A 27,972-nucleotide genomic window follows, 5' to 3' on the forward strand; every position below is an offset into this window, starting at 1 on the left:
GATTTTATTTATTTATTTGACCGACAGAGATCACAAGTAGGCAGAGAGGCAGAGAGAGAGGGGGAAGCAGGCTCCCCGCTGAGCAGAGAGCCCAATGTGGGGGTCGATCCCAGGACTCTGAGATCATGACCTGAGCCGAAGGCAGAGGCTTAACCCACTGAGCCACCCAGGCACCCTTGTCTTTATTTTTATTAAATACTGTAATGTGTAGAAGGAGTAGCAACTGAAACATAGCAAAGGTAACTAGGTCACAGTCAAGCAGTACAGTACCTATCTGGTACTGGGTAAATGACAGATCCTGTTATTGGTCTTTTTAAAAGGTATTCGAGACCATAAAATGAGATCTGTATCATCTAGTATAAACAAGTGATTTACAGATATAATTAACCTCCTCACCACTAGTCATGTTTGAAGGGATAGGGATTGTAGGCATGGTGCAACAAAACTAAGAAAAATAATTCTTTTTTTAATATAATGGACAAAAAAGTTCTGGAAGGTATAGGCAGGCTTAATTTCAATCTTCAGCAAAACTATCAAACCTATAAACTATTTAGTATTTTGTTTATAAACACTATGAAAAGAAAGAGGTAATCTGGTTTTGTAACAATGATAGAAAATAGTATGGTGATCAGTCAGAAATATAACAAGTATGTTTATTTGAACAATGCTTTTGAATCATTTTTGTGAAAAAGGTTATTTTCAAAAGAATAATAGAATTTAGTTGTTGAGATAGCCAGCTTTTATATATATTGATCTCTGTCGGTCTTGACATTATGATAGAGGGACATAATTGTACTATTCAACAATTATGTCAGATACTTAGTAGAAATATTGGAAGTTTAGTTATTAATTTTTCATATTTGTTCCCTTCACGGTCTCTGTTGGGTTCCTATTGTGTGTCTGTATCAGTCATGGCCCTGTTAAGAATCAGAATTCTCTATGATGACTTAAATGAAGAGTATTTAATGAAGAACTTCTTAACAGGATTTGGGACAGGGTTCAGGAACAAACAAGGTAATACTGAACTACTGAGAAACTTGCAGAGGCAAAAAAGCCATTGGCACCCAGAGTTTAGTGGGAAGAGAGTGTAACTGTATTACAGTGTTGCTGGAATCCAGGGAGAACTGGACCTGTAGATAAGGGGCCACCACTTCCACGGGAGCTGTACATACAGAGAGGTGTCTGTAGAGGAGTACCCCTGCCAGAAACGTGGTGCCAGAGTAAGAAAGAAATCGTATATTCCCTGAGCTCCTCTTCTGCTGCTCTTGGGTCTCCTGCTTGTTACCCCCTCCCACCCACCCACCCAAAGCGGCTCAGGTGATGTCATCCATAGTGAGAGGAGATGGTGGGAGCTGGGAGATTGGGGATAAAAAGACTAACTAGCACAATACATAGTACAAAAGTGTGGCAAGTAGCTTTGGATAAAGATAGACACATCTATATCTCCTGTCGCATATGCTCTTCTATACAGTGACCTGCCGCCTTCCTAACTAGAGGTGGGATCTCTTCCCCCTCCTTGAATCTGGCTGGGGTTGTGACTGCCTAACCAGTAAGTCTGGTGGAAGTGCAGCTTCCAGGGCCGGATGATCAAAGGCCGCCGTGCAGGCTGTGCTTTGCCCAGTGGGACACTGTACTGTTCGGAGCTGATAGGTAAGAAATGTCTGTTTGAAATCCTGGCTCCGCCGCTTCGTGGCTTGTTTCCTTGGGCAAATTACTTAACCTCTCAATGCCTCAGATTCTTCATCTGTAAAATGAGGGCAGATAATAAATATGAGAATTAAATGAGTTACTGTATGTAAAGAGCTTGTGAATAGTTGGTGGCCTTTAGCAAACACTCTTGACTGTTGATAGCTGTACACAGGTGCCTACTGCAGCAGCCACTAGCCACATGAAACTTTTGAGTGTGACATAGGCACACACATGTGTATACATACGTGTCTAATGTGTGCATGTATGAATATGTATGTATGTATATGTTGTGTGTGAGTATATAGTATGCAAGCATCTATGAATGTATGTGAATATTTGTGTGTATATGCCCAACTGTCCAACTCACTTAAAATCTAGAATGTGGGATTCCAGCAGTCAGGTCATGTGTTCTTTCCCTATCCATATCCTGATTCTGCCTCAGTGGGTTTTATTTTGACAGTTAAAAAAAGTGGAACCCATAAAGCAAAGTAAAGTAGGCCTGATCTAGGACGTTTATATTCTTTCCACTAGAGGTTCCACCATCTACCATCATAGCCCTCTTATATGTTAAGTACTCTTACATTCCTTCCAGAGGAGGAGGTGGAGTGAAGTAGAAAGAAAATAAAAAATCCTCAAGTTCTCCTTATGAGAGAGCATAGATGGTTGACAATAGAATTTAAATAAATAATGAAATTTCAAAGTAAGTTTAGGGAGACCTTGTATGGGACCATTATATGCATAAACATTCCTAACGGTTTTCAGGGACTGAAAGATCAGTGTACACAAATGACGTGATACTGAATCTAAATTAGCATCATATTTTCAAGGTCATGTGAAATATTAATTGTACTGTACTCTGAATTGTCCATGCCACTCCCAAAGTTTCATCCCTGTATGAAACTCTCTGTATTTTATTTTATTTTAAAAATGTGTTTATTTATTTTAGAGAGAGAGAAAGAGTGAGCATATATGCACAAGCAGGAGGGGCAGAGGGAGAGGGGAACAAAGAGCCAGATATGGGGCTCAATCCCATGAGCCCCTAGACCATGACCTGAGCCAAAACCAAGAGTTAGAACCCAACCCACTGTGCCACCCAGGCACCCTGCGTCCTCTGTATTTTAAAGGGGAATCAATTATATCAGAAAATGTCAAAGGGATGTCTCAGCTGCCAGTGCTAGTCCCTTGTTATTAATTCTTTGGAATGCTGTGTTGAGATTGAGCCTGAGATCTTGTCTGAGCTCAGCAGAAAGAGGGCTTGGATCCATCTACACTGCCCTGGAAACAGTCTTGCCACACATTTGCCCTTGTGAGGGAGAATAAACAAAGGGGTTTCACTGATGATATGTTTTGGCAACCATGACATATGAAGAAAGGCTGGGGAAACGCAAAAAGTAGTTTGGCTCAGAAAAGACTTGGGTTAATTCTTTATGAAGAGCTGTTATGATCTAGGTTGATTAGATGGTTGTAGTTTTGAAGGATGGAACTAGAATTGCTGGGTCAAAAAAATGAGGAGACAAGTTTTGGGTCAGTTTATGGAAGAATTTTCTAAGTGAAGGTTCCAAAAGGGAAAGGATTACTCAGCATGGTCATGAATTCTGTCACTAAAAATGTTTGAGCATGAGCCGGAAGACTGACTGTCCCAGAGGAGAGAAGGGTGTGGCGATCGGACTGTCCCTTTGCACTATTAAGAGGCTGTTACAAGCAGAATTTTAACTTATGCTAAATTTAACTACAATAGTAGTGGGAAGTCTTAATTAGATGGTCCTACTTGTCTCTTCACCTTAATTCCCAAATCACATTATCTTCTGCCATTCCCTAGTTTTTATACTTCTCTTCCCACATTGGTTATGGTTTCCGTTTACATCTCTGCTGATGATGTGACAACTCCTTAGAAAGCCAGGATAAAATGCTTAGTGTTACTTTCTGTTTATTCCTTCCACTTACTCTCCATGTGTCCGACATACCTAAGAAGTCCCCATCAGTTTACCTTCTTGGTATCTTCACTATCTATGCCTTCTTTCTGTTCCCAGAACAGAAAGTTGTTATACAGTTACTACTGAGAACCATTAAAATAGTCTCATAATAGTCTCATAAAGTCTCAGTCTTCTTATCTTCTGCCTCTAGTCTATCCCATATGCTCACAACCACACTGACGTTTCCAGAGCACACAGTTCTAATCATACGGTTGCATTTTGCATTCAAGACGCATGATCAGGCTACCTGCAGCTCTCCTGCCTCACCACTCTGTCGTCCGCAACCTTGGTCGACTGAGTCCGAGTCTTTGAGTCTGTTGTATCACCCGGGAGCTCACTAGCAACGCAGTCTCAGAACCCACTTCCCAGATATAATGAATCAATCTGTATTGTATGTTACCAGGAGTCTGCATTGATTTGTTTGCACCTTAAAGTTTGGAAGTACCATTCTAGAAGTACTGATCTAGGTTGGTTCACTTGTCACTACATGAGCTTGCTTCGAATTTTTCTACCTCTGTGTAGTTATTGTTGGGTTGACAAAGCAAATTCCTTTCTATTCCTTATGGCCTAATGTAAAACTGCCTCTTACCTAAGAGCGTCTTCATTCTTCAGCTAGAATTAATTTCTCCACTCTGTGCTCCCCATAATGCTGTTCTGAATCTTGTAATACTTACTACATTACCTTATGAATAGGTGTTTATTTCTCATCTTGATTGCTTGTCTATCTCCAATAGAGGAAACTTCTTGATGGTAGGAGAGTAGGAACTTTAAATATTTATAGGATAAATGTGTTATTGAGTGATATGGCCTATGATTTTTTTCTTGTGTATAGACCCAATTATTACGGTAATTTGCTAATGATCTGTTTTTGGTAAATTCAATTTGTATTGTGTTGGTCCTTCCTATCAGGATACTAAACCAAATAGAATTAAAACAAATTGGTCTTAATAAATGGTGAGTAAATGTTACTGCTAGATGACACAGGGCTATGTTGAATGTCAACCCTGGACAAAATCTCCTTTTTGAATTTTATTAGAAGAAATAAATGCAAAGCAAACCAAAACAAAGCAAGAACAAAACAACAACAAAACCCCCTCGAAGCCCCAAGGGAATCACTTAAGAACCTTTTTTACTAGGAAAAAATAACTTTTAGAGCTAATAACACCTATCTCAATCAAAAAGCTTGGTTGCAAGCAATGGAAACTAATTACAGCAGGAAAGGAATGAAATGGTGCATATTAGGTACTCGCAGAGTAGATGTGCAGGCTGAACATGGCAGGGGCAGAAAGGGATAAACATTAACAGAAACTATAGCCAATGTTGTATTTGGAAAGGGGATTGGATATTGTATAGTGAAAAGAAAAATAAAATCCATGAGAACCTTTACGAAAGTTTTTTATGCAGGCAACAGTATTTATTTATTGATCTGTGACAATGGGGAATATTATTAAAATGTTTTGGGAAAATGATGTCAAAGGGCACCAGATTTGAACATAATATACTCTAAAAATGTTTTATTGAGTTTTAAAGTTGCAATTTTATTTCTGCATCCTTGAGGTTCTGATAGAATGCTCTAGTATTAACTCTTAACTGGTAACCTCCTACATTTTTAGAAATGGCCAGTGTGATCAAAAAGAAACACAGATTCAATAGCTGTGTGGTTGTAGTGTTCAAAATTTATTTTATTTTAATATTTATTTGTATCCCACACTTTCCAAACAGGATATAAGACTAAAAGCTAAAGTAAACTTTCATAGTTATTCATTTTAGGAATGTATATTAAAGTTTTCTCAGTAAACAAGTAAAAATTTATATACTTGAAGGATTTTCTGTTTTAAATGGAATATTTTATTAACTGACACTGTATATACCAATCATGCTAGATAACACAGTTTTGTTAACTATAATATTAATAAAAAAGGATAGTCAGGAAATCAAATTTAGTAACAAATACTGACATAAAAATCAGTAAAATGCACAGAACAGAGGATTCTGTGCCAGTTAAAACCAATAGTTTTTAAAATTAAAACTGAATTATATGTATGCTTATATATATGTCTTTTATTTTGAAAATGCTATGGTATGGAATACTCTTTTTTACTTTTTAAAGTAACTTCACTGAGATATAATTTATATACTATAAACTTCACCCAGAAGTGATTTTTTTAATTAAATTTACTGAGTGGCATAACCATCCCTGTAAACAAGTTTGGGAACATTTTTATATCCCCCCCAAAATCCATCACGTTATTTATAATTAGTCTCTGTTTCACTCTCAGCCATGGACAACCTCTAATCTGTTATTTCTGTCTCTACAAATTTGCCTTTTCAGGAAATTTCATATAAATGGAATCAGACAATATGTGGTCTTTTGTGTCTGGTTTCTTTCATTTAATTAACATAATATTTTTAGGTTCATTTTTCCTGTAATTTTATTATTTTTTAGTCATGGCTCTAATTTTTTGGTATAAGAAATAGTTTTTATTTTGAAATGAAAAACAGAGCTTAATCATTTGAAATGAAATGTTAGGAATAGAAATCCTGTTTAATATTGAAATGAAAACCTTATTACACGTGATCAAAAACAAATGGTAAACTCTTTGGATAAGAATCTTCAAAATTGGGGAAAAAAATCCCTAATTTGTTCTTCTGCATTAACTTTGAGAAAGTTGTGTGTGTGTGTGTGTGTGTGTGTGTGTGTTCGTACACACATATATAAATATATATTTAATCTAATTGAACATCGAATAATATTTTCATCAGCTTTCACTATTTATGCTGTAATATAAGCAACAAGATCTCAGTGACTTACCTACAATAAAGGCTTATTTCTTTTTCATGAATCTGTCAACTGTAACTGAGCTATGAGTGTGTTCCATGTTTTGAGTCTCTTTCACATGTCTTCTTCATTCTGGGATCAAGACAGAAGGAAAGACCCCTAACTGGGACATGTGATTCCTCTGGCAGAGGGAAAAAAAATAGGAGCACTGGTGAAAACAGGTAATGGCTCCCAAATCTGCCCAGACACATGCCATTATCCAAACTAAGTCACTGAGCAAATCTATTGTGGTGGGAAGCTATTTTCCTTCCAGAAGGAGGCACTGAAAGTTACCTGGCATTTAACCAGGAGATATAATCCTCTCCTAGGGAGACAGAGGGCCACTGGGAATAATCATACCATCTCCCACAGTGGTCTTGTGGCAAAGCTAGAGGCAAATGACAGGGTAGACCTCTCTGAATAAGGAAAAACACGTTTTTTTTTTCCCTATAGGGTATTGAATACAAAAAAGAAAAGTTTTCACTAGGTAAGGAGCATAACTAAGAGAAATTCTGACACAGTAAATGGTAAAGTGAGTATTTTGTTGTTTATACCTTCACCAAAGCCTGTGTTTGTTCCCACCACTTACCACCTTTCTGGTCACTCCAACTTTCTGAGTCCTTTCCTGTCATAGGCCTCATTGATTCTCCAGATTGGATTCCTTTTCTCTTAGTGTCTTTTCATCACTGGCTCCTCTTTTTTTTTTTTTTTTGTAAGATTTTTAAAAATTTATTTAACAGAGAGAGGCACAACAAGAAAGGGAACACAAGCAGGGGGAGTGGGAGATGGAGAAGCAGGCTTCCTGTTAAGCAGAGAGCCCAATGTGAGGCTCGATCCTAGGACCCTAACATCATGACCTGAGCCGAAGGCAGAGGCTTAACCACTGAGCCACTCAGGTGCTTCTGCCTCCTTTTCAATATTACCTCCTGAAAGACACGTTCCCTGACAGCTTTATCAATTCTTTCTCCCTTCCTTAACCTTTAATCCCAGGAATCCCCCCCACAACACACACACTTTTATTTTGGAATTTATAAACTTGTTTATTAATACTTACTCAAATGTGGGATTTTCCTGCTTCATTCTCTATGTTTACTTGTATTTTATCTCCAACCCTCCCACTTAACTAAAGTATAAGCTTCATAAGAGCCAGGAAGCATGCCATCTTGGCTGCTGTTTAGCCCCAACCAGTGCCTGACACATGGTTGACATTCAGTGAACATTTGGAAAATGAAGTAAATCTTCTACACTGGGTTCTTTTTGTGTGTGCATTGGCTGGTGGTGATGGTAGTGGTGATTGGGTCTTGGCTCTACCAGTTGAGATAAGTGATTTGCGGAGAATTATTATGATCCCCATGCTACAAGTTTATCTATAAGATACAGATGATGATGATTGCACTTATTTCCCATCATGTTGTTGGCAGGATTAAATGAAGTAATGTAAGTGGATGGTGCTAAGGCACAGTCCCTGTCCCTTAGAAAATTTCAGTGTTTGCCATTATTAAGATTAATGTTTTTAAGTTGTAGGCTCATCCATTTTGCAATTTGTAATGAGATGGTCAGAGACTCACAAATATATTTGTTACTATATGGTTTTTACTTATTATAGAGAGTGCTACCAGAATTGGGGTATTGTCTCTTAAATGCTATATTATAGGCTTGATCATTTTATTATTCTTTCCTCTATTGCAGGCTTTGCCAATACTGTATTTTTTACCAATTGAAAATTTGTAATAGCCCTGTGTCAAGCAGCTCTCTTGGCACCATTTTCCTAACAGTGTTTGCTTACTTTGTGCCTCTGTGTCACATTTTGAAAATCCTTGCAATATTTCAAACTTTTTAAGCATTATTATATTTGTTACTAACCTGTCATCAGTGATTTTTGATGTTATTATTGTAATTTGTTTTGGGGTTCCAGGAACAACACTCGTATGAGATGGGGAACTTAATACATAAATGTTGTGCGTGTTCTGGCTGCTCCACTGACTGGTCGTTCCCCTATCACTCTCCCTTTCCTTGAGCCCCCCTATTTCCTGAGATGCATCAATATCGAAATCAGGCCAATGAATAACCCTACAGTAGCCTCTAAGTGTTAAAGGGAAAGGAAGAGGCATATGTCTCTCACTTTAAATGAAAAGCTAGAAATGATTAAGCTTAACAAAGAAGCATGTCAAAAGTCAAGATATTCCAAAACCTATGCCTCTTGCACCAAACAGCCAACCTCTGAATGCAAAGGAGAAGTTCTTAAAGGAAATTTAAAGTCCTACTCCAGTAAACATATGAATGATAAAAAATGAAACAGTCTTATTACTGATATGAAGAGAATTTTAGTGGTCTAAAGAGGAGATTAAACCAGCCACAATATTCCCTTAACCCCAAGCCTAAGCCAGAGCCAGGCCCTAACTCTTCAGTTCTCTGAAGGCTGAGAGATGTGAGGAAGAGGAAGCTGCAGGGGAAAAGCTAGAACCTAGCAGAGGTTGGTTAGTGAGGTTTAAAGAAAGAAACCATCTCCGTCATATAAACGTGCAAGGTGAAGCCACAGGTGCTAATGGAGATGCCGCAACAAGGTATCTGCAGGGTCTAGCTCAGCTCATTAATAAAGGTGGCTACACTGAACAACTATTTTCAATGTAGAAGACACAGGTTGTTATTGTTTTTTTTTTAAAGATTTTATTTATTTATTTGAGAGAGAGCATGAGAGAGGAGAAGGTCAGAGGGAGAAGCGGACTCCCCATGGAGCTGGGAGCCCAATGTGGGACTCAATCCCGGGACTCCAGGATCATGACCTGAGCTGAAGGCAGTCGCTTAACCAACTGAGCCACCCAGGCACCCCAGAAGAAACAGTTTTCTATTGGAAGAAGATCCTACTACGACTTTCATAGCTAGACCGAAGTCAACACCTGGCTTCAAAGATCCAAAGAACGGGCTGACTCTGCTGTTAGGGGCTCGTGCAGCTGGTGACTTTATAAGTCGAAGCCAATGCTCATTTACCACTCTGAAAATCCTAGAACCCGTAAGAATTACAAATCTGTACAAATCTGCCTGTGCCCCAAAAGTGGAACAACAGAGCCCGGATGACGAGACATCTGTTTACAACATGGTTTACCCAATATTTTAAGCCCACTATTGAGACCTCCTTCTCAGAAAAAATATTCTTTTCAAAATATGACTGCTCACTGACAATGTACCTTGTCACCCAGGAGCTCTGATGGAGATGGATAATGGGATTACTGTTGTTCTCACGCCTGCTAACACAACATCCATCTTGCAGCCTGTGGATCAACGAGTGATTTCTACTCCTTAAGCCTTATTATTTAGGAAATACATTTCATAAGGCTGTAGCTGCCATGGTGATGTATCTGATGGATCTGGGGGCCAAGAAAGTCAAAAACCTTCTGGGACGGAATGCCATTAAGAACATTCATGATCCAGGGGAAGAGGTCACAATGTCAACATGAACAGGAGTCTGGAAGAAGTTGATCCCAGCCCTCATGGGTGACTTGGCAGTCTCAGGACTCCAGTGGAGGCAGAACAGCAGATGTGGTGGAAACAGCAAGAAGACTAGCAGCAGCAGGGGAGCCTGAACATGTGACTGGATGGCTGTGATCTCCTGATCGAATGTTCATAGCTGAGGGGCTGCTTCTTACGGATGAGCAAACAGTGGTTTCCTGAGCTGGACTCTACTCCTGGTAAAGATGCTGTGAAGACAGTTGAAATGACAACAGAGGATTTAGAATATGACACACACTTAGTTGATAAAAGCAGCAGCGGGCTTGAGAGGACTGACTCCCATTGTGAAAGAAGTTCTGCTGTGGGTAAAATGCTTCAAACAGCATCATACTCCGCAGAAAAATTGTTAAAGGAAGAGTCAATATTTTCAGTAAATTTCAGTGTTGTCTTATTTTAAGAAATTGTCACAGCCATTCCAGCCTCTAGCTGCCACCACCCTGGTCAGTCAGCAGCATCAACATTGAGGCAAAACCCTCAGCCAGCAAAAACATTACAACTCACTAAAAGCTCTGGTGATGGTCAGCATTTTTTAGCAAAGAAGTGTTTGGTAATTAAACTATATGGACTGTACATTTTCTAGACATAATGCTATTGCACACTCAGTAGACTACTGTTTAGTGTAAACATGACTTTTCTATGTATTGGGAAACCAAAAAATTCATTTGAGTCACTTTATTGCAATATTCCCTTTATTTGGGTTGTCTGGAACCAAACCCTCAATATCTCTAAAGTGTGCCTTGTGTGTGGATATAGCTCCCCAGTTGAATGACTCATGATATGTAGTATTTGTCATGTTATTTGAAAGTGCTAGAGGAAAAGAATATTCCTGGTACAGCTGTTTTAACTATCTACTAGTTTTCTTGATATATTAGAAGTATGTATTAAGGCTCTTAGGAATGCTTTTAATGTTGTTGGTGTGGCTGATATCAGGACAACTCAACCTTTTCCCTAGAAACCATCTACAAAGATGAAACTTTGATTAAGGAGGGTAGTTAAAATTTATTGTGTGTCAGAATCCATTTTAGTCATGCCTGTTAAAGTGTACAGTCAGTTTGCTGTGCTCCTGAGGGACCATTTTTATTTATTTATTTATTTATTTTTAATTTTATTACATTCCTAAGTTGGGTCTGCAGTGTTGTCTGCCCCTAGAACTTATTTTCAACTTCTTCAATTCTGGTCAGAGTAATTCTTTTTCCTGGTTTGCCCCTCTCCTACTTAGTCGTCACTAAATCTAGAATAGGTAGTTATTCTACCTATTCTGGTTGATGTTCTACCTATTCTGGTCTGGTTCGAACTGGCTGATACTGTGTTTAATATGTGTATCCAGTACCCCAAACTCATTTTGAGGCAAGTTTAGTAGACTTGTCATTTGTGGATTTAACATTGAGGGCTTTAAATATCTTTGGCATGCAGTAACATGACATATTCGTGAAGCATACATAGAACTGTACCAGTGGTTTGGATGACACACCATGTGGGAGCGTTACCTGTCTTTTAGCCTTAACATTTTACTTTTTATTTACCTGTCATAGCTTACATATGCAGTGATATTTACTAAGGTGAATAAAAATATTAATGTGTGTGTGTGTGTGTGTGTGTGTCTGAGTATTAGAAAGCCCTTAAAAGAATACAAATGCTAAAAATCTAGAACTTACTTACTTTTGCCTACCTACAAACTGTCAATGGAACTTTATTTTTATTTCTAAGTTTTATGAGAAGACTTTAAAAGAAAATTACTGGATAGTTTTCAGTAATCCAAAAATATAACCTTATCCTCTATGAGCACACCTTTTATAACTTTTTTTGTTAAGATTTTATTTATTTATTTGAGAGAGTGAGCGAGGAAGCTAGCACAAGAGAAGGGGGGAGGCATGCATGAGCGGGAGAAGCATACTTCTTGCTGAGCAGGGAGCCCGACACAAGGCTCCATTCCAGGACCTTGGGATCATGACCAGAGCTGAGGAGAAACACTTAACAGACTGAGCCACCCAGGTGCTCCCCCTCCAAAGTTTTTAAGTGATTTTTTACTCTAGAGTATTTTCATACGTACAAAAAAATATACAGATCTTCCTTCACTTATGATGAGGTTACATCATATGATGGGGTAAATTGAAAATATTGTGAGTTGAAATACATTGAATACAACTAACCTACCAAACATCATAACTAGCCTAGCCTACCTTAAACATGATCAGAATATTTACATTAGCCTACAGGTGGGCAAAAATCATCTAACACAAAGCCTATTTTATAATAAAGTGGTGAATATCTCATTCACCTGAGATACTGAATTTGCTGAATATTGTCCTGAAAGTGAAAAACAGATTGATTTTATGTGTAGAGCATGTGTTAAGTGTTAAGTGTCTTGGCTGTTTACCCTCATGATCTCATGGCTAACTGGAACACTACTGTCCAGCAGTATGAAAGAATATTACGTAGCGTGTGTATCGCTGACCCAAGAAAAGATCAAAATTCAAAATCAAAGTATGGTTTCTACTGAAAGTGTGTCACTTTCTCACTATTGTGAAGTCAAAAATCATGAGTATTGCTATCTGGTTTAAAAAAAAATGTGGAGGGGGGATTAGAAAATACTCAACAGGGTTGTGGTAAGGTTTACCTAAGATATGCATACAAAGTCTTCAAGCAGATGATGTATGTATCACATTTATTCCTCTTTTTTTTTTAATCCTCTCCTTAATCCTCTGTGATCCAAGGTAAGATCTGACCTTTCTGCCAGACTACAGAGACTTTTTCTTTTAATATACCATGTTTTGGGGGGAGGTGGACAGAAGGAAATTTTCTGTCAGATAGAATGATGTGAAAAATTACATGATTAGTATATAGCTTTATAGTTCACAAAACCTGAGGTAGTCCAAGTACATTCAAGGCAACAAAGTTAGAAAATAGAAATGCTAGAAACAGAAAAGTGGATGAATCAATTATCATATATGCATACAAGGGGATATATCCTACATAGCCCTGGAAATTATGTCAAATAAGATTAGAGTGTTGTATGCCCCTTTATAGAACATGACATGGGCTGGCTTTTCCCCCAATCACATTTTCAACAGTGTTCCGCAGAAGGCCTTTCTGATTTTTTATTATTATTATAAGCAGGCAGATTGGAAGGAGCTGTAAACCAAAACACAGCTGGTATGTCTAAATTTAGGCCCATCAGGATGAGTATCCCTCATAACACAGTTTCTCAAACTCCTTCCACTTTAAGTTGCTTTTTTACCAGATGTCTCTTGGTGTGTGTGTTTCTTGCGCATCAGCAAATTTTATTTGCGTGGCCTTTTCATGCCACTCTTCTGATTTATCACACTTCTCACATTGATTTTTTTCCCCTCTACTTGTAAAAAGAAAATAGCTGTTTGTGCACAGATGGTGGGTATGATTTAGTATTATAAGAGTAATTCATGTTATATTTATGAGATGTTTCCAAGTAGCCTTTTAGTGGGAAGTATTCAGGAAGGACACCTTTTAGAAAGGTCGTCTCTCACCTTTTAACCTGTTTCTTTTGGTGTTTATCTCCTGAGTACTCAAATATTGGCAGGCCGTTGTTTGTTTTAAAATTCAGGGATGTTTTTTATTTATATCCATCGTAGAGCCTCGGAACCATCCAAGATCATTAAAGGAGGGAGGCAAAAGCATTTCTCAGAAATTACTGGAGCTGATTGTTAACCTGTAAGAAAATGAAGGAATGGAGGAGCAAGGATGCAATGCAGTAATCATATCATTCCCCCTTCCTACCATTCCACCCTTGCTTCCTTCCTTAAATTTTTATTGTGTGCAACTCTGTGTATAGAAATGCTGTCAGTGGGCGCCTGGGTGGTTCAGTGGGTGCCTGGGTGGGCGCTTGGGTGGCTCAGTGGGTTAAAGCCTCTGCCTTCAGCTCAGTTCCTGATGCCCGCGTCTTGGGATCGAGTCCCTGCATTGGGCTCTGCTCAGCGGGGGGCTTGCTTCCTCTTCTCTCCTGTCTCTCTGCTTACTTGTGATTTCTGTCAAATAAATTAAAAAAAAAAAAGAAAGAAAGAAATGCTGTCAGTTTGCCAGGGCTACTGTAACAAAGGACCGTAGATAAGCGGTCTGAAACCAGAGACATTAATTTATCTTTTTCATAGCTCTGGAAGCTAGAAGTCTGAAGTGCATGTGTCAGTGGGGTTGGTTCTTTCCGAGAGCAGTGAGGAAGGAATCTGTTCCAGGCCCCTCCACCTGGCTTGTAGATGGCTGTCTTCTCCTCATGTTTCTCAACATTGTCTTTCCTCTATACATGTCTCTGTGTCTAACTTTGTTCTTTTTATAAAGACACCGGTGGGTCATGTTGCATAAGAGCCCACCCCAGTGGCCACATTTTGGCTTAATAAACCTCTGTAAAGACCCTATCTCCAAATAAGGTCACACTCTGAGGTATGCGGTGTTAGGTCTCTTCAACATATGAATTTTGGAAGGACAGAATTTAATCCATAACAAATGCTTATTCTAAACCAAATGTAGCAACAAGGAAAACTTACACTTAATTTGTAATTGGTTGTGTCAATAAATTTCAGTGTCATGCTAACACAATTCTAATGTCCATTTAACTAAGTAAAGTCATTTAAGAGGTTTCTCTCATGATGGATGTGTTGGTTTGGAATAAGGGTAGAGGACAAAGACTTCTTACAGTAATCTGGCTTCACTGTTACACATTATATATTATGTTCACATCTGGGCTTGAAACCATCCCAAGATTTTGGTGTGTGTGCCTGTGTGTCTTCACTATGCTAGCTATAAGGAGGGTATTCAATGTTATTTAAGAAGTAGAGATCTACCACACAGATCATTTCCCTTCTGCTTTAATCTCTTGAAGAAAGAAAATGAAATGGTGTCCTTTCATTGTCTAGAAGACCAGTAGATAATGGACATCTATCCAAATGCTAAGAATGAATGAACATATAAATAAAGTTCAGGGAGGCGGGCAGGGAGAGAAAAAAGAGAGAGAGAACTAATGAGAGAAAGAAGCACATATTATTGTGGAGGTGAGACCTTTGTTTGGAAAGAACAAATTTTAATGATCCATTTCTCCTGAAAAGCATCCACCACAAAAGGTTAAATGGAGGGCTTTTTTGGTTAATTGCTTCTTTGGATCTTCTCAAACACTTATTTTCTTCTCTTATTCATGTCCAAATGTAAATCTTTTAAACATTGTCATTATATTTTCTTTCCCCTTTTTTGAAGTGAATATAAAAGTCTTTGGATAGTCAGTTTTATTGAGGTTTTAAGAATGTTTTTGAGTGATTCATAGTAATTTAAATCCTTCTACTGAATCTTGGATGTTGCTAAATTTCAGCCTGTAATTTTCTTCCTTTGCTCGATATCGAAGCATATTTTTGACACCACACTATGCTCATTGGAATTGTGAGCTTTTGTAAATTCATGCAGATCTTTCCCGCTCTACAAAAGGATGCATTTTAAGCAGAAGAAATAGAATGCTAAATTATGTAGTAGGTATAAGAAGTGGGCTGTGGTGAGTTAAGAGGGTGACTACAAAGAATACCAAAGCACATGGTTGTGTGCAGTGTCAGGGAAATTTAAAGTACCCGTGCCTGTCAAATTAAAATTTGTCAGCTTAAAAAGCTACTACAGGACCCCTCCCCCATCTGAAAGTAGAGCATTCCTACGAAATCTTTTGTAAGCTGAGATAGATTAAAGCGAAGAAGCAGTTACCATTAATCTATATGGAAAAAATTTTTAAGCTTTCCCAGACCCAAAACACAACCTCTCTTAGGCTTTTTCTGGCACCTTAAGATGCATTTTGCTAATGGATGCACAAAATAAATGGAGATAAAGCACTGATGTTCACAGACACAGTTCAAGCGGTGGAGTTTGAGGCCCTGATGCTGAGTGTAGTTCCTGGGGAAGGAGCTTGGTGGCGCCACTCTTACTGCGTGGGGTGCACCCCGCCTTTCTCAGGGTTGGCTGCAGAGCCTTCGCTGAGCACTGTTTTTGCTTTTCACCATTTTCCAGAAAAATGAAAATCTTTGGATTGCAAAAACAGATACTTAATGTAGTGAAGTGGCTGTACTATATACAATATATACTATACAGAGATATTTTTATACCTGCTGACTGCATATTTATTTGGAACCTCTAAATTACATTTTTAATGACTCCTTAGTGTTCCATTGTGTTAGCATTCCATAATTTATCTTGACAATCCAATTTCCATGTGATCCCAGGCATTTTAAAATTTCCTATTTAATTAAGCATCTTTGATCAATTAACAAAAAATATCAAATGTTATCCAGGGTCATTTGCCCAAATGGCCCTAGACAATTATTTTAACTTATTACAGTAATTCTTGCTGCCTTTGAACATATGCACAGTGTTGACATTAACAATTTTAATATTTTTCTCAGTAAATGTTTATTTTAGAATCTGGAAATGCAGAAACTCATAGAAAAATACTAAACTCAACAACCATCCCAACACCTGAAATAACTTCTGTTAACTTTTTTGGTATAGCTTATAAGGTTGTATCCTCTGTCTCTCACGCTTTTTTTCTCTTACCCTCTCCGTCTTAAACGCACATAAACACACATACACACCCAAGAATCTAATTGTACACAAATTTTATATCCTGTTATTTTCTTTTAATAATATACTGTGACCCTTTTTCCAACATACTGTATTCTGTTGCTTCTAGAATAATAATTTTAATCACTTTATTGTGTTCTATCACATGGATAGACTTTATTCTAGCCTATTAATAGGGAAATACCATAATTTATTTTGCTAAACTTTATGGCAAGATATTTATTGTCTCTTATTTTGTGTCTCATTAGTACAACTGTTATGTGTCTATTCCTTGGTTTAAATCATGCCTAAGTGTTTTTCTTTTCATAAATCATTTTGTAATCACAGCAACCTGAACCTTCTAAATTTAAACAAACCTATTGTTCTTACCTCTCACTTGGTGTGTCTTACCATAATATCTCTTGTATTATTGCATTGAGGGGTTATCCAAATGCTGCATTATAGTTCACAGAACTAACTTTTTGTGTGGGAAGAGCCTTAAGAATAGTGCTGTGGATATTACTGATGCTTCAAAAGGATTTAAGTTGATTTGTTTTCAGGGGTAAAATAAGTCAGTATTACGATTTCAGTCTTTTTTTCATTCCTAGTACTACAAAAGCATTCCTTCTCTTAAAATATTGGGGTTTTGCTACATTTTTATATACTAATAAATTTAGAAGTTGTACTGTTTTAGCCTTTGAGGTGGGAGAGATTTTGCAAATTTTCAACTCCAGGTCCTCAATTTAACCTTGAAAGGTTGAATTAATTGTTCGAAGTTATTTGCTTAGTCAGTGGTAGAGAAAGGACTAGAACCCACGTTTGAGCCTCCTCTGTAATGATTTTTTTTTTTTTCCATTTAGGACTGGCTAACTCTGTTGCTAAGTTATGATAGACTTTGTTGCTGAATTCATCTTTAAGTGTGTTGGTTAAATTTAATCTGTTCATAACAACAGACAAAATTTTTTATTCTAACATCTATACATATTCTTAATTTTGGAGGAAAAAAGTAGTATGTAAAAGAGAAAGCAGAGAGTTGGAAACATGTCATTTTTACTACTGAAGAAATAACTCAAATGTCATATTGATACTGTTAGTTTTATGTTTGCATATGAATAAAACATTACTGGTAGAATTTACTGCATGTTATCCTTTTGTTTCATTTAAAATTTTTTATTAAAAAATAACATGCAGCCCTTTCTTTAAAAACAAACTATTGATAGTGCCTGAGGAGGCAGTATGTCCAAAGAAGTAGCCAGTGGCTTTGAGTCTGAGGAGGGAACCAGTGTGGTTGTGAATGAGAACAAGACTGCTTTGGTTCATGGGGTCAGGGCTGAGAAGACAGTTGGCCTGGATGGAAGATTGGTTACATGGAGGGGGATTGAGCATTAATAAATATCTTCCAGTTACTGGGAGCCAGGCTTCTCTCTGCTGGAGAAAAGAGTTACAAATATGGAAAGAGGTAAAGCTGGAACAGTCAAATGGTGTCAAATTTTAACTGGAGGTATTGGTGTGAACTCATAGTATTTACTTTCTATCTGTATATCTCTAGATCCAGATGTGTATTGCATGTGTGTGTATGTGTATGTGTATTGTACATATATTTCCTATCATTCACATCTTGGTTTCCAAATTCCAGTTTCCTCTAGAAGGAACCAGAGTTTCTTAGAGAAATATCTGATTCTATAGCTGGGTCAGGGAAAATAGAAGATAAACCCGAAACATCTTGTTCTGCGAAGTTATGTTATGTACAGTGCTCAAGGAATAATGAAGACAAATCAAAAACACACAGATGCCCCTAAGGGGTTCCACTAGGCAGGTCATGGACACTTAACATCAAAATAAATTATGACATTAATGGATTATAACCTATTGAATAATATAGGAATCTGTGAGTCTATACTTATATAGTTAATTGTGTAAATAAATAAATACTCCTCATTCTCCTTAGGAGGAAACCTAGTGATAATGTCAAAATTGAAAAAAAAAAAAAAGGAATACATGTGTTATTTTGAAATAAGGAATGTAACAAGGAACAAAAACAGCTAATAGAGTTCTGAATTTGCTTCTGAAGAGTGTGAACTGGGAATAGCAATTCTGGAGCATGGGAAGCTGCTTTTAAATTTTAATTTGCTTTGTCTTATTTTAAGCTTTGTAGAATTATTTGACTTTTTAAAACTATACATATACTTTTTATTTTGAAATAATTTCAAACTGGGAGAAAAGTTGCAAGAATACCACAAAGAACCTAGATTTCCCAATGACTGCCATTGCACAATTTTCCTTTCTCTCTTTCTCTGAGTTAGTTGAATACATTGAAGACATGATATTTTATTATTCCTGAATTGGCCTGCATATTTTTTGAAAACAGGGACACTCTCCTACCAAAGTACGGTATACATACACAAATCAGGAAACTGATAATGACACAATACTACATTCTAATCCACAGACCCTTTCATATTTCTCCATTTGTCCCAATAACATGATCAGAGAGAAAAAGCAAAGGTTCTCCTTCTTTAGTATGGAACCCAATTCAAGATCACATGTTGTAGTTAGCTATTATGTATCTTTGGTCTTCTTCAGTCTGGAACAGTTGCTCATCTTCCTTTTTTCCATCAGAGGAGTTGAATTTTTGAAGCTATTTTATAAGCAATGTCTCTCCCTCTCAAACATACACAGTACCTGTATTTTTCTTCTGATCAGTATAATTATATCACCATTTTTAGTTAAATTCAGGATTAAGAACAATTAGTGGGTGTTCACAGTCAAGCCATATAGTGAACCAGGATTACGTTTTCATTCTTGTACATCTTTTGCTTTCTTGAGAGTTTATCATTCATTTATTCCTTCATTCATTAACTTCCTCTCCTTCCTTATCCCACACTCTTGCTTTTTGCCCATCCTGGCTTCTCTGCACCCATCTCAGTTCATCTCTAGAATCTAACATGACATGCTTCCTCTCATTATGTTTAAACATATCACATATTCTGTCACCTCCCTCTCTCCTTCCTCCTCCCTCCCTCTCTTTCTCTTTTTTTTTTCCCTCCCTCCCCCCTCCCTTCCTTTTTCTTCCTTCCATCTTTTTTTTTTTCCTTCCTTCCTTTGCTCACTCCTCTGGTCTTTCCTTCTGTCCCTCCTTCCTTCTTCCCTCTCTTGCTTCATTCTTTTTCCATTCTTCTTCTCCTTGCCTCCCTGGTGACTGTCTTTCTGACCAGGTCTGTATACGATTTCTCTAGTTCTGCTGTAAAGCTATCAATCTGGAACATTCCTTCACACTCATTTGAAGAATTTCTTCTGGTTCTCTTTTCTGTTGAGTCTGCTGTTTTTAGATTGTTTCTTCTTCTTCTTCTTTTAAAGATTTATTTATTTATTTGAAGGATAGGGGAGGAGCAAAGGGAGAGGGAGAGAGAGAATCTCAAGCACACTCTCTGCTGAGCACAGAGCCCTATTCTGGGCTTGATCCCACAACCCTGACATCATGACCTGAGCCAAAACCAAGAGTCGGATGCTCAACTGACTGAGCCACCCAGGCACCCCCTAGATCCTATTTCTTATTGCTCTGTGCCCTTATTTTAGAAAGTTAAAGAAGCTTCCAAAGAATGGGTGCACGGGAAGTCAGTTTTGGGTATCCTTTATATCTGAGATGGTTTTAATCTATGTATACTTGAATGACAATTTGCCTGGCTATATAGAGTTCTAGGTAGAAGATATTCTCTCAAAATTAGGAAGACGTTTTATTGTCATTTAGTTTCCTGTGTACCATTGAGAAATTTGGAGCCATTCTCAATCCTGAGAGTCCTGTTGTATTTTACCTATTTATATTCCCTTTGGAAGCTAAGATCTACTATGAAATGTCACAGTAGTAGATGGTTGCACAACACATCCTACCCCACCAAGACCCCATTCATTTTGAGGAGGTATGAGAGGCCCTGTCAGCCTGGAAACACTTCAGTTCAAAGCCCATTTTTCCTTCTTCATTTTATGAAGTTAGTTTTATTAAAGCACTGCCTGCCTGGATCCTGTAATTTTTAAAAACACTTCCTTCTCCTTTTCCATCTCTTGTTCTTGTAATTCAGCTTAGTTCTTGACTTCTAGCTTTCAAACTTCCTGTTGAGTTGTTATCTTATTATATTTCAATTTTCATGAGCTTCCTTTTTAATTGTCTTGCTGCTGTTCTCTGAATTTTTTAAGAATATAGCTCCTGTTTTTATTCATGAATTAGATATCATTCTTATCTCTGATGATTTCATCTATTTTTTGTAAGCATTTTTTTGTTTTGTTTTGTTTGTTTGTGAGTCTTCCACATCAGAGGCTTTCTGCGTACTTAAATATTTTGTAGTCTCTACATCAGGTAATAAAAAGTGGAGGAGATACTCAGCATGTATGGTAGGGGCTTCACTGCAGGGTGATTAGGCAGAGACCTGGCTAATGCATCAGGGATTGCAACAGTTAGTCTTCTCTCGGAATGGTGAAGGGAGAGGAACCCTCCGATCGCTGTGTGGAATTTTGCACATTGCTGCCAGCATCCTTGCGGCCAGCTGAGGGAAGAGGGCTGGCCATCTTCCCGTCTAGTCTACAGGACTTTCCATGGCTATCTCTTCCTCGATTCTGCTTGGCAACCTTGAATTCAGAGACAACCCAGAAAGTAAACTTGAAGTGGGATTTTAATAGGAAACAAGAGATAAAAATACATGTTCAATATAGCAGATCTAACCAGGAGTCCAGTCATCCTTTTTGTTCTTGATATATTTCATTAGTATTCATGGTTTCTAAGAAAAAGAGGATTTTAATCTATTTCTTCTATAGATGTTAATTTTTGAATGTGTTTTATTCCTCAGGATGCCTCACTGATGGACATGAATTCCTTCAGCCCTATGATGCCAACATCCCCTCTGTCGATGATAAACCAAGTCAAGTTTGAAGATGAGCCAGATTTGAAAGATCTCTTCATAACAGTTGATGAACCTGAAAGCCATGTTACTACGATTGAAACTTTCATTACTTACAGGATTATTACTAAGGTAAACTTTTAATGAACACTTTTTTGAATACAGTTGCTCTCTGAACTTTGGAAGTGCTTTTTGTTCACTATGACTCTCAACAGTACAGAATCTTAGCTGAATTGACTTATTTTTTTTCAACCATTTTAGGTAAGATATTGCATCTAATCTATCCTTCACTTGTTCTGTATGAAATTGGTGGAATTCAAATTACAGCAGTCACTCATCTTTTTAGCAGTTGAGCATCTTGAAATAAGAACATTTAGTTTTTAGTTTCAAAAATAATAAAGAAATATCTTTGTAAAGAAATATCTTTGGAAAAGAAGAGTCTCAGTTTGCTAATAAACAACATTTTGAAAACATGATACAGTATTTTGTTGTAGCATTTCTTTTGAGGATTACAAAATACAGCTTCATTTGTTTTCCAAATAAGAGCAAGTGGCTGCTTTATAAGATACTGTTAGTTGTCCAGTAATTAAAAGGCAGAGTAAATCTAGAACCCAAATTTCCTTAATCCTAAGAGAAGGCTGTGGAAAAGACACTTTACTTCTGACAGAATTAAACAACCAAACAGTTTAATTAAAAAAAAATTTTTATGTAATAGCAGCCTTTGAGAATTATATTCATAGGTTGTAACATTTTCTTTTCTTTTCTTTTTTTTTTTTTTTTTAAGATTTTGTTTATTTTCGAGAGAGAGAGAGAGTGGGAGGTGGGGGACAGAGAAAGAGTCAGAAGCAGACTTCCTGCCAAGTAGGGATCCTGATGCAGGGCTCAATCCCAGCACCCTGGGATCATGATCTGAGCCCAACGTAGACACTCACCAACTGAGCCACCCTGGTGCCTCTATAATATTTTCTTTATGAAACCTCACCCTAATCTCTTTTGTAGCTGAAAAGGGTTTGGACCATCTTCCTGTAATCACTTCTTCCAATGCAAACTCCACCTTGCTGCCAGTTAGTATTTCGTAAAAGTGTATATATTTTATCTCTTCACTCAGATTCTTAAAATCCTTCCTTGGTTCCTCATCTCCTGTACAACAAAGTGCAAATTCCCTTGAATGACATATAAAGAGCTTTTTAGTCTGATGCCAGCTTACTATATAAAGACTCATCTCCTAACTCCCCATGTTTAATACTCCTGGTCTCTACTCATCTAGAGCTGTTTTTGTTATCCGAATGCTATAGGGTATTTTCTTTTTTAAGATTTTATTTATTTCTTTGAGAGAGAGAGCAGGAGTGGAGTGGAGGAGCAGAGGCAGAAGATGACTCCACACTAAACAGGAAGCCCTACTGGGGACTCAGTCCAAGGATCCTGGGATTATGACCTAAGGCAGATGCTTAACTGACTGAGCCGCCCAGGCACCCTTCTAGGGTATTTCTTACTCTCATGACTTTGTATATGCTTTTCCTTGTTTGCTATGTCCTTTCTCTTCTAGAGGAAGAATGAACAACTGTTTATTTTTCAGCAACTCAAAATGATGCCTGCTCCACTCCCCAACCCCCTGCACCTGCAGGCAAGAAGTCCTCTTTCTTTGTCCTGTTTTCCCATGTTGTTCTAATTGAATTCTTAAAGAATGTAAAACATTGGAGTCATTATAGCAAAGAAATTAAAGGTCTATATTTAATCCTGCTAAGCCTCAGGTTTTTGTTAAGTCTATAAAACAGAAATGATAATCGAACTTGGTTCTGTAGAGTTGCTGTAAGAATTGATTTAGGATTGGTAATCAATGTAAAACACTTAGCAAAATGCCTGACACATAATAAATGTTCATTACTCTCCTATCTGTATGTGGGTAGATCACTATGTGTTACTTGCATTTATTCCAGGCAAGTCTGTGAGCTTCTAAAGAAGGTAATTGTATCTTAAGTTCTCCATATTTCCAAACACAGTCCTTTGGATATAGTAACTAAGCAATTTAACTTTTTGGTGCATGGATGAGTGAAGAAATTTATGGTATCATACTTGTATCAAGAGGCTACAGAGCAAGACAGCACGGAATTGAATCTTGATGACTCCCCTTTCTTGCTAGGTGTCTTGGGCTATTTAATTAACCTCTCTATGCTTAGTGTCCTCAGTTGTAAATAAGATCATGGTACTAACCCTGTAGGGTCTTTGTGAATATTTAATGTGTTTATACAGACATACTGCTAAGTATAGAACCAGATTTCTACTGGTATTACTATTTTAATTAGAAGCACCCATTGTTATCTTCTTTCCTAGCAAAGAATTTGTGCAGCTGAATTATTTTCCCATCATTATTGGTTTCTCTTAGACACTTTTTTAATAAGCCACCCTGTGAATTTTACTCTAATCAGAGACATATAATTCTGATGAGTTATCCAAAATTACATCGTACTTTAAATGTACTGCTCTTATAGTAGTAGTAATACTGATAATATCACAGTGCGTTTAACTAACACTTATTGTGTGATTACTTTGTGCTGGGCAATGTTTTAACCACTTTATACATATTAACTTATTTAAAGCTTAACAATGATCCTAGGACCTAGATGTGAGCTACCCCCATTTTGTGCATGAGGACACAAACCTTGCCAAAGGTTACACACCATAATGATTACCTGAGCTGGGATTTTAATTCCAGACCATTTACTTTCACGCTATATGGGTTTTCTGTTCTGTTTTTGTGCATCTCTGCACTGTTATGGCAAACTATCTTTCATTTCACTTTTATGAAATACACATTTATACAATACGTCCCTTTGTTCTACTTCTGATTGTTTTTACTATATCCTAGTATTTAGACTGAATCTATATATGCTAAAATATGCCTTATAGATACAAATACCTAAACATTTAGTAGATGAATATCATGTTATCAAATATAGTCTTTTCTATGTTATTCACTTATTATCATTTATTCACTTTCTCACATATTCAGTGAAGTTTTATGGAGTGCCAGTTATGTCCCAGGTACTGTGCTTGTGTATTGAGACAACACCAGCAATCAAGACAGACATACCCCTTGGCTTCATGGAGCTTTCAGCCTAGGGGGGTGATGGATATTCAACAATTACATGCTTAATTAATATAGTCATAAATGCTGTGAGAGAAAAATACAGGATTTTTTGAGCACAGGGACCCTGTCTAGTTTGGAGGTTCAGAGGTGGCTTCCCTGAGAAAGTTTTAGTTTTATGAAAATTTATATTTATGACATGAAGATTATAAGGGTGAAACACATATACATGGGAACCTGTGTACACTGACAGTATCCACTTAGGAGTACTTAAGAATGATCTGGCTATAAATAATGATGAGTTTTAGGAAGCCCACGTTCCTGGCATCTGTTCTCCTTGTGGGAAATTACCCTTTATTCTCCAGATTAGACTATCTAAAGTGACTGCTGTAACGTACTTTTTCTTTTGGAGATCAAGAGACATGCCTTCCTTTAATACATATAGAACAAGAGCAAAGATATTTAACAAGGGTCTTCTCCCTCACATCCTCATCATGAAGACAGACTCCTAAATGTCTCACCAGTGTGGAGTAGGTGTTGAAGGATATCCCTGATCCTAAGACTCATTTTCTCACAAAAACAATTTTCTGTATCCTCAGAGCCTAGAGTAACTGCTCTTGACCAAAGGTCAGTGTTTGTTGAATGAGTGCGTTTTGGGGTATACATCACATGAGTCCATTAGTCCTAATCTTCAAGTACTTAAGCTTTTAAGGTCAGATATAAAAAATTAAACACCATTTACGATATAGCTTCCATGGAAAACTGTATCCTATATTAGAAACATTATTTGTACTTCAGATTAACTTTTTGGAACACATGTTCTTTCTGAATTGGAGATCTGTCATCAAACCCTGTTATTCCTACAGTTGGGAAGCTACTTTCTATCTTCTAGTGGCCAAAATTGACCACTTTAGATAGAGCAATGATTTTGTCCCTGCTGTTGGGAAATAAACCATGATCTGAGCCCAGCTGAGAATACTTGTTTTCCCTTCCATATCTTATTCTTATAACTCTTTGGGAATAGAATAAATTCTTAAAGTAGCATGAAAGAACACACTGTACTTATCTTCTGTTTTCTTCTTCTGCTTTTGCAGTATGTTAGAAAACTCTTCTAAGTCAATGACTGAGTGATGGGGACAGAATCAACCAATTATTTGACTTGATTTTGCATCTTCCTCTTGCCAGAATTTATGTCAGATTGTTCTGTTTACTTAAAGTGTTGAAAATTCTTGAGGACATATAAAGCTCTTAACTGCCCAATTTTTGAGTATTTTAGTGTTGGTTATGCCAATTTATATTTTTGGAAATTGGTAGTAAACCTATACATATGTGCCATGCACAAGAAGGTGTTCAATAAGTATTTTTTAATGAGTGACTATAAACCATGTTTTGTGTGTGTATATATGTATGCATATGTGTGTATTTGCATATATATGTACACATACCAACTCGTATATATGTTTTTAAACTGTGTTTCTACTAGATTTAGTTTTCCTATTTTTACCATTTCCATAACTTGTACCCATAGTTAAGATTTCATAGTGCTTTGTGAACATTTAGTTCCTTAGACTTCTGCATCTCATTTACCTCCACTTTTTCCCAAGGAAATGTTTTGATAAAATATATTGTATGATATTCTAAACATTCATTTTAAAGGAGTAAACTTTGGAAAGTTTAACTTTTGTGAACCTTATTTCATGACAATTAAGACCGCATCTATGACTTGAACTACTTAATCCTACCATCGCATTCCTCTATATGGGTGACTGATATTTCTGGTGAGTGCGAAGTATGCATGCAGTGTGTTATTCCATCACCACTCCTCCAGGAAAATTTCAACCTTAATAATAATATATATAATTTTTAATATGCAAAAAGTTTAGTTAATACAATATTGTATGAGTGAGTGTGCATTAGATAATCATTTTTTATTTGGCTTGGGATTCATGCAGTGGAAATGAGGTTGATATTGTACCCACGTTCTTCTTGTCATATATGTTGGCATAGTTTTTTGGTTTGTTGAGAACAGATATTTTATTTTCTTAATTTTCAGGATTTTAGGCAAATAACTCAAAATCCCTTGAGAAATGACAGGAAGATTTTCTTTTCACATCAAATCCTCATTAATAACATTTTTTAAACAGTGGTAAAATCACTCTGTAAAATGTTAGAATTTTCATATACTAAAAGCAAATTTTACCAAAGCAATTCATTTGAGAAAATTCCAGGAAAACATTTTTTTCTCAGTTATTATTTTCCAAATTACAAAAATAGAACTTTCCTCAAATTCTGAATTCTAATCATCTTGAGAAAAATATATTTGAAACCTAAATTCAGAACACACTTTCTTGTTAGCAAAAAAGTCATGCCAAATATAATCATAGTTAAAATCTTGTGGAAGGCAGATGGCTGCTGTAAGACAGATTTTTCAGTTTGGATTTTAAATTTGAGCATGATGTTTGCTTTCTTTCTGGAAATACTGGAAAGTTTGCTTTGTTTCATCTGCTACATGAATTGATGATTACAAAAAAAGTACAGGCTGACAAACACTGAATAATTAGAATTTGTTAATTTTTCTTAGAGACCCATTTATTTCAGAATGTCTAAAATAACATTGGGCAAATGTCTCCCGTCTTATATTGCGTGTGCTGTTATTTTCTCCTTCTTTGTTCAGACTTCTCGTGGGGAATTTGACTCCAGTGAATTTGAAGTTAGGAGACGTTATCAAGATTTCCTTTGGTTGAAAGGAAAACTTGAAGAAGCACACCCCACTCTGATTATTCCTGTAAGTCTGCATTTTTTTTCCCATATGGTGGCTACCATTTTGTCTTGTGAATCATTAGAATGCCGAAAGGCTAATGTCAGACCTCTGAGTTCACTGAAAATCATTGATCTTAGAAACGTTTGCTCTTAAACATTCAATCTATGTACAGATTTGTTTTTCTAAACTGTTCTAAATATGTTAAGATTTTGCAGGTTTGGGTTCTGGCATTGTGAATCTTGGAATCATCACATGCTCGAATAGTCTTCCAGAAAGGAAGAGTATAGAATTCCTTATAATCTCAGGCCACATAATGCTTAGATACATCTTAAAAATTTTTTGCCTCAGCCATTGCCTGAGAAGTTTATCGTGAAAGGAATGGTGGAACGCTTTAATGATGACTTCATCGAGACACGCAGGAAGGCACTGCAGAAATTCCTGAACCGAATTGCTGATCATCCAACTTTAACATTTAATGAAGACTTCAAAGTGTTTCTTACTGCACAAGCTTGGGTAAAGAATTTTGATTTATACTCATATAATCCTTTTGTGTCTTTGTGTATAGCAGGTTGTACGCTTCCTCTTGTTTACTTTTATAAATCAGGCAGCAGCATCCTTGAATTGAGATAGACTATCAGACATTAGAGAGATATCCTTCAGATCTAACCCTGTGTCAAATTTACATGTAAACATCA

The 27,972-nt window shown here is 37.0% G+C and overlaps 1 protein-coding gene across 3 annotated transcripts in view; it reads left to right on the forward strand.

Annotated features, from left to right (window-relative positions):
* Positions 1 to 27,972, forward strand: part of SNX7 (sorting nexin 7) — a 96,433-nt gene that overhangs the window by 3,080 nt on the left and 65,381 nt on the right. For all 3 annotated transcript variants that reach the window (XM_045064892.1, XM_004752538.3, XM_013056115.2), the window contains exons 2-4: positions 21,381 to 21,563; positions 27,191 to 27,301; positions 27,626 to 27,790. In XM_045064892.1, coding sequence (XP_044920827.1) covers positions 21,381 to 21,563; positions 27,191 to 27,301; positions 27,626 to 27,790 — 459 coding nt within the window. The remainder of the gene's footprint in view (positions 1 to 21,380; positions 21,564 to 27,190; positions 27,302 to 27,625; positions 27,791 to 27,972) is intronic.

Source organism: Mustela putorius, unplaced genomic scaffold (genome assembly GCF_011764305.1).
Source record: "Mustela putorius furo isolate JIRA1106 unplaced genomic scaffold, ASM1176430v1.1 tig00003853_pilon_pilon_pilon, whole genome shotgun sequence".
NCBI lineage: Eukaryota > Metazoa > Chordata > Mammalia > Carnivora > Mustelidae > Mustela > Mustela putorius.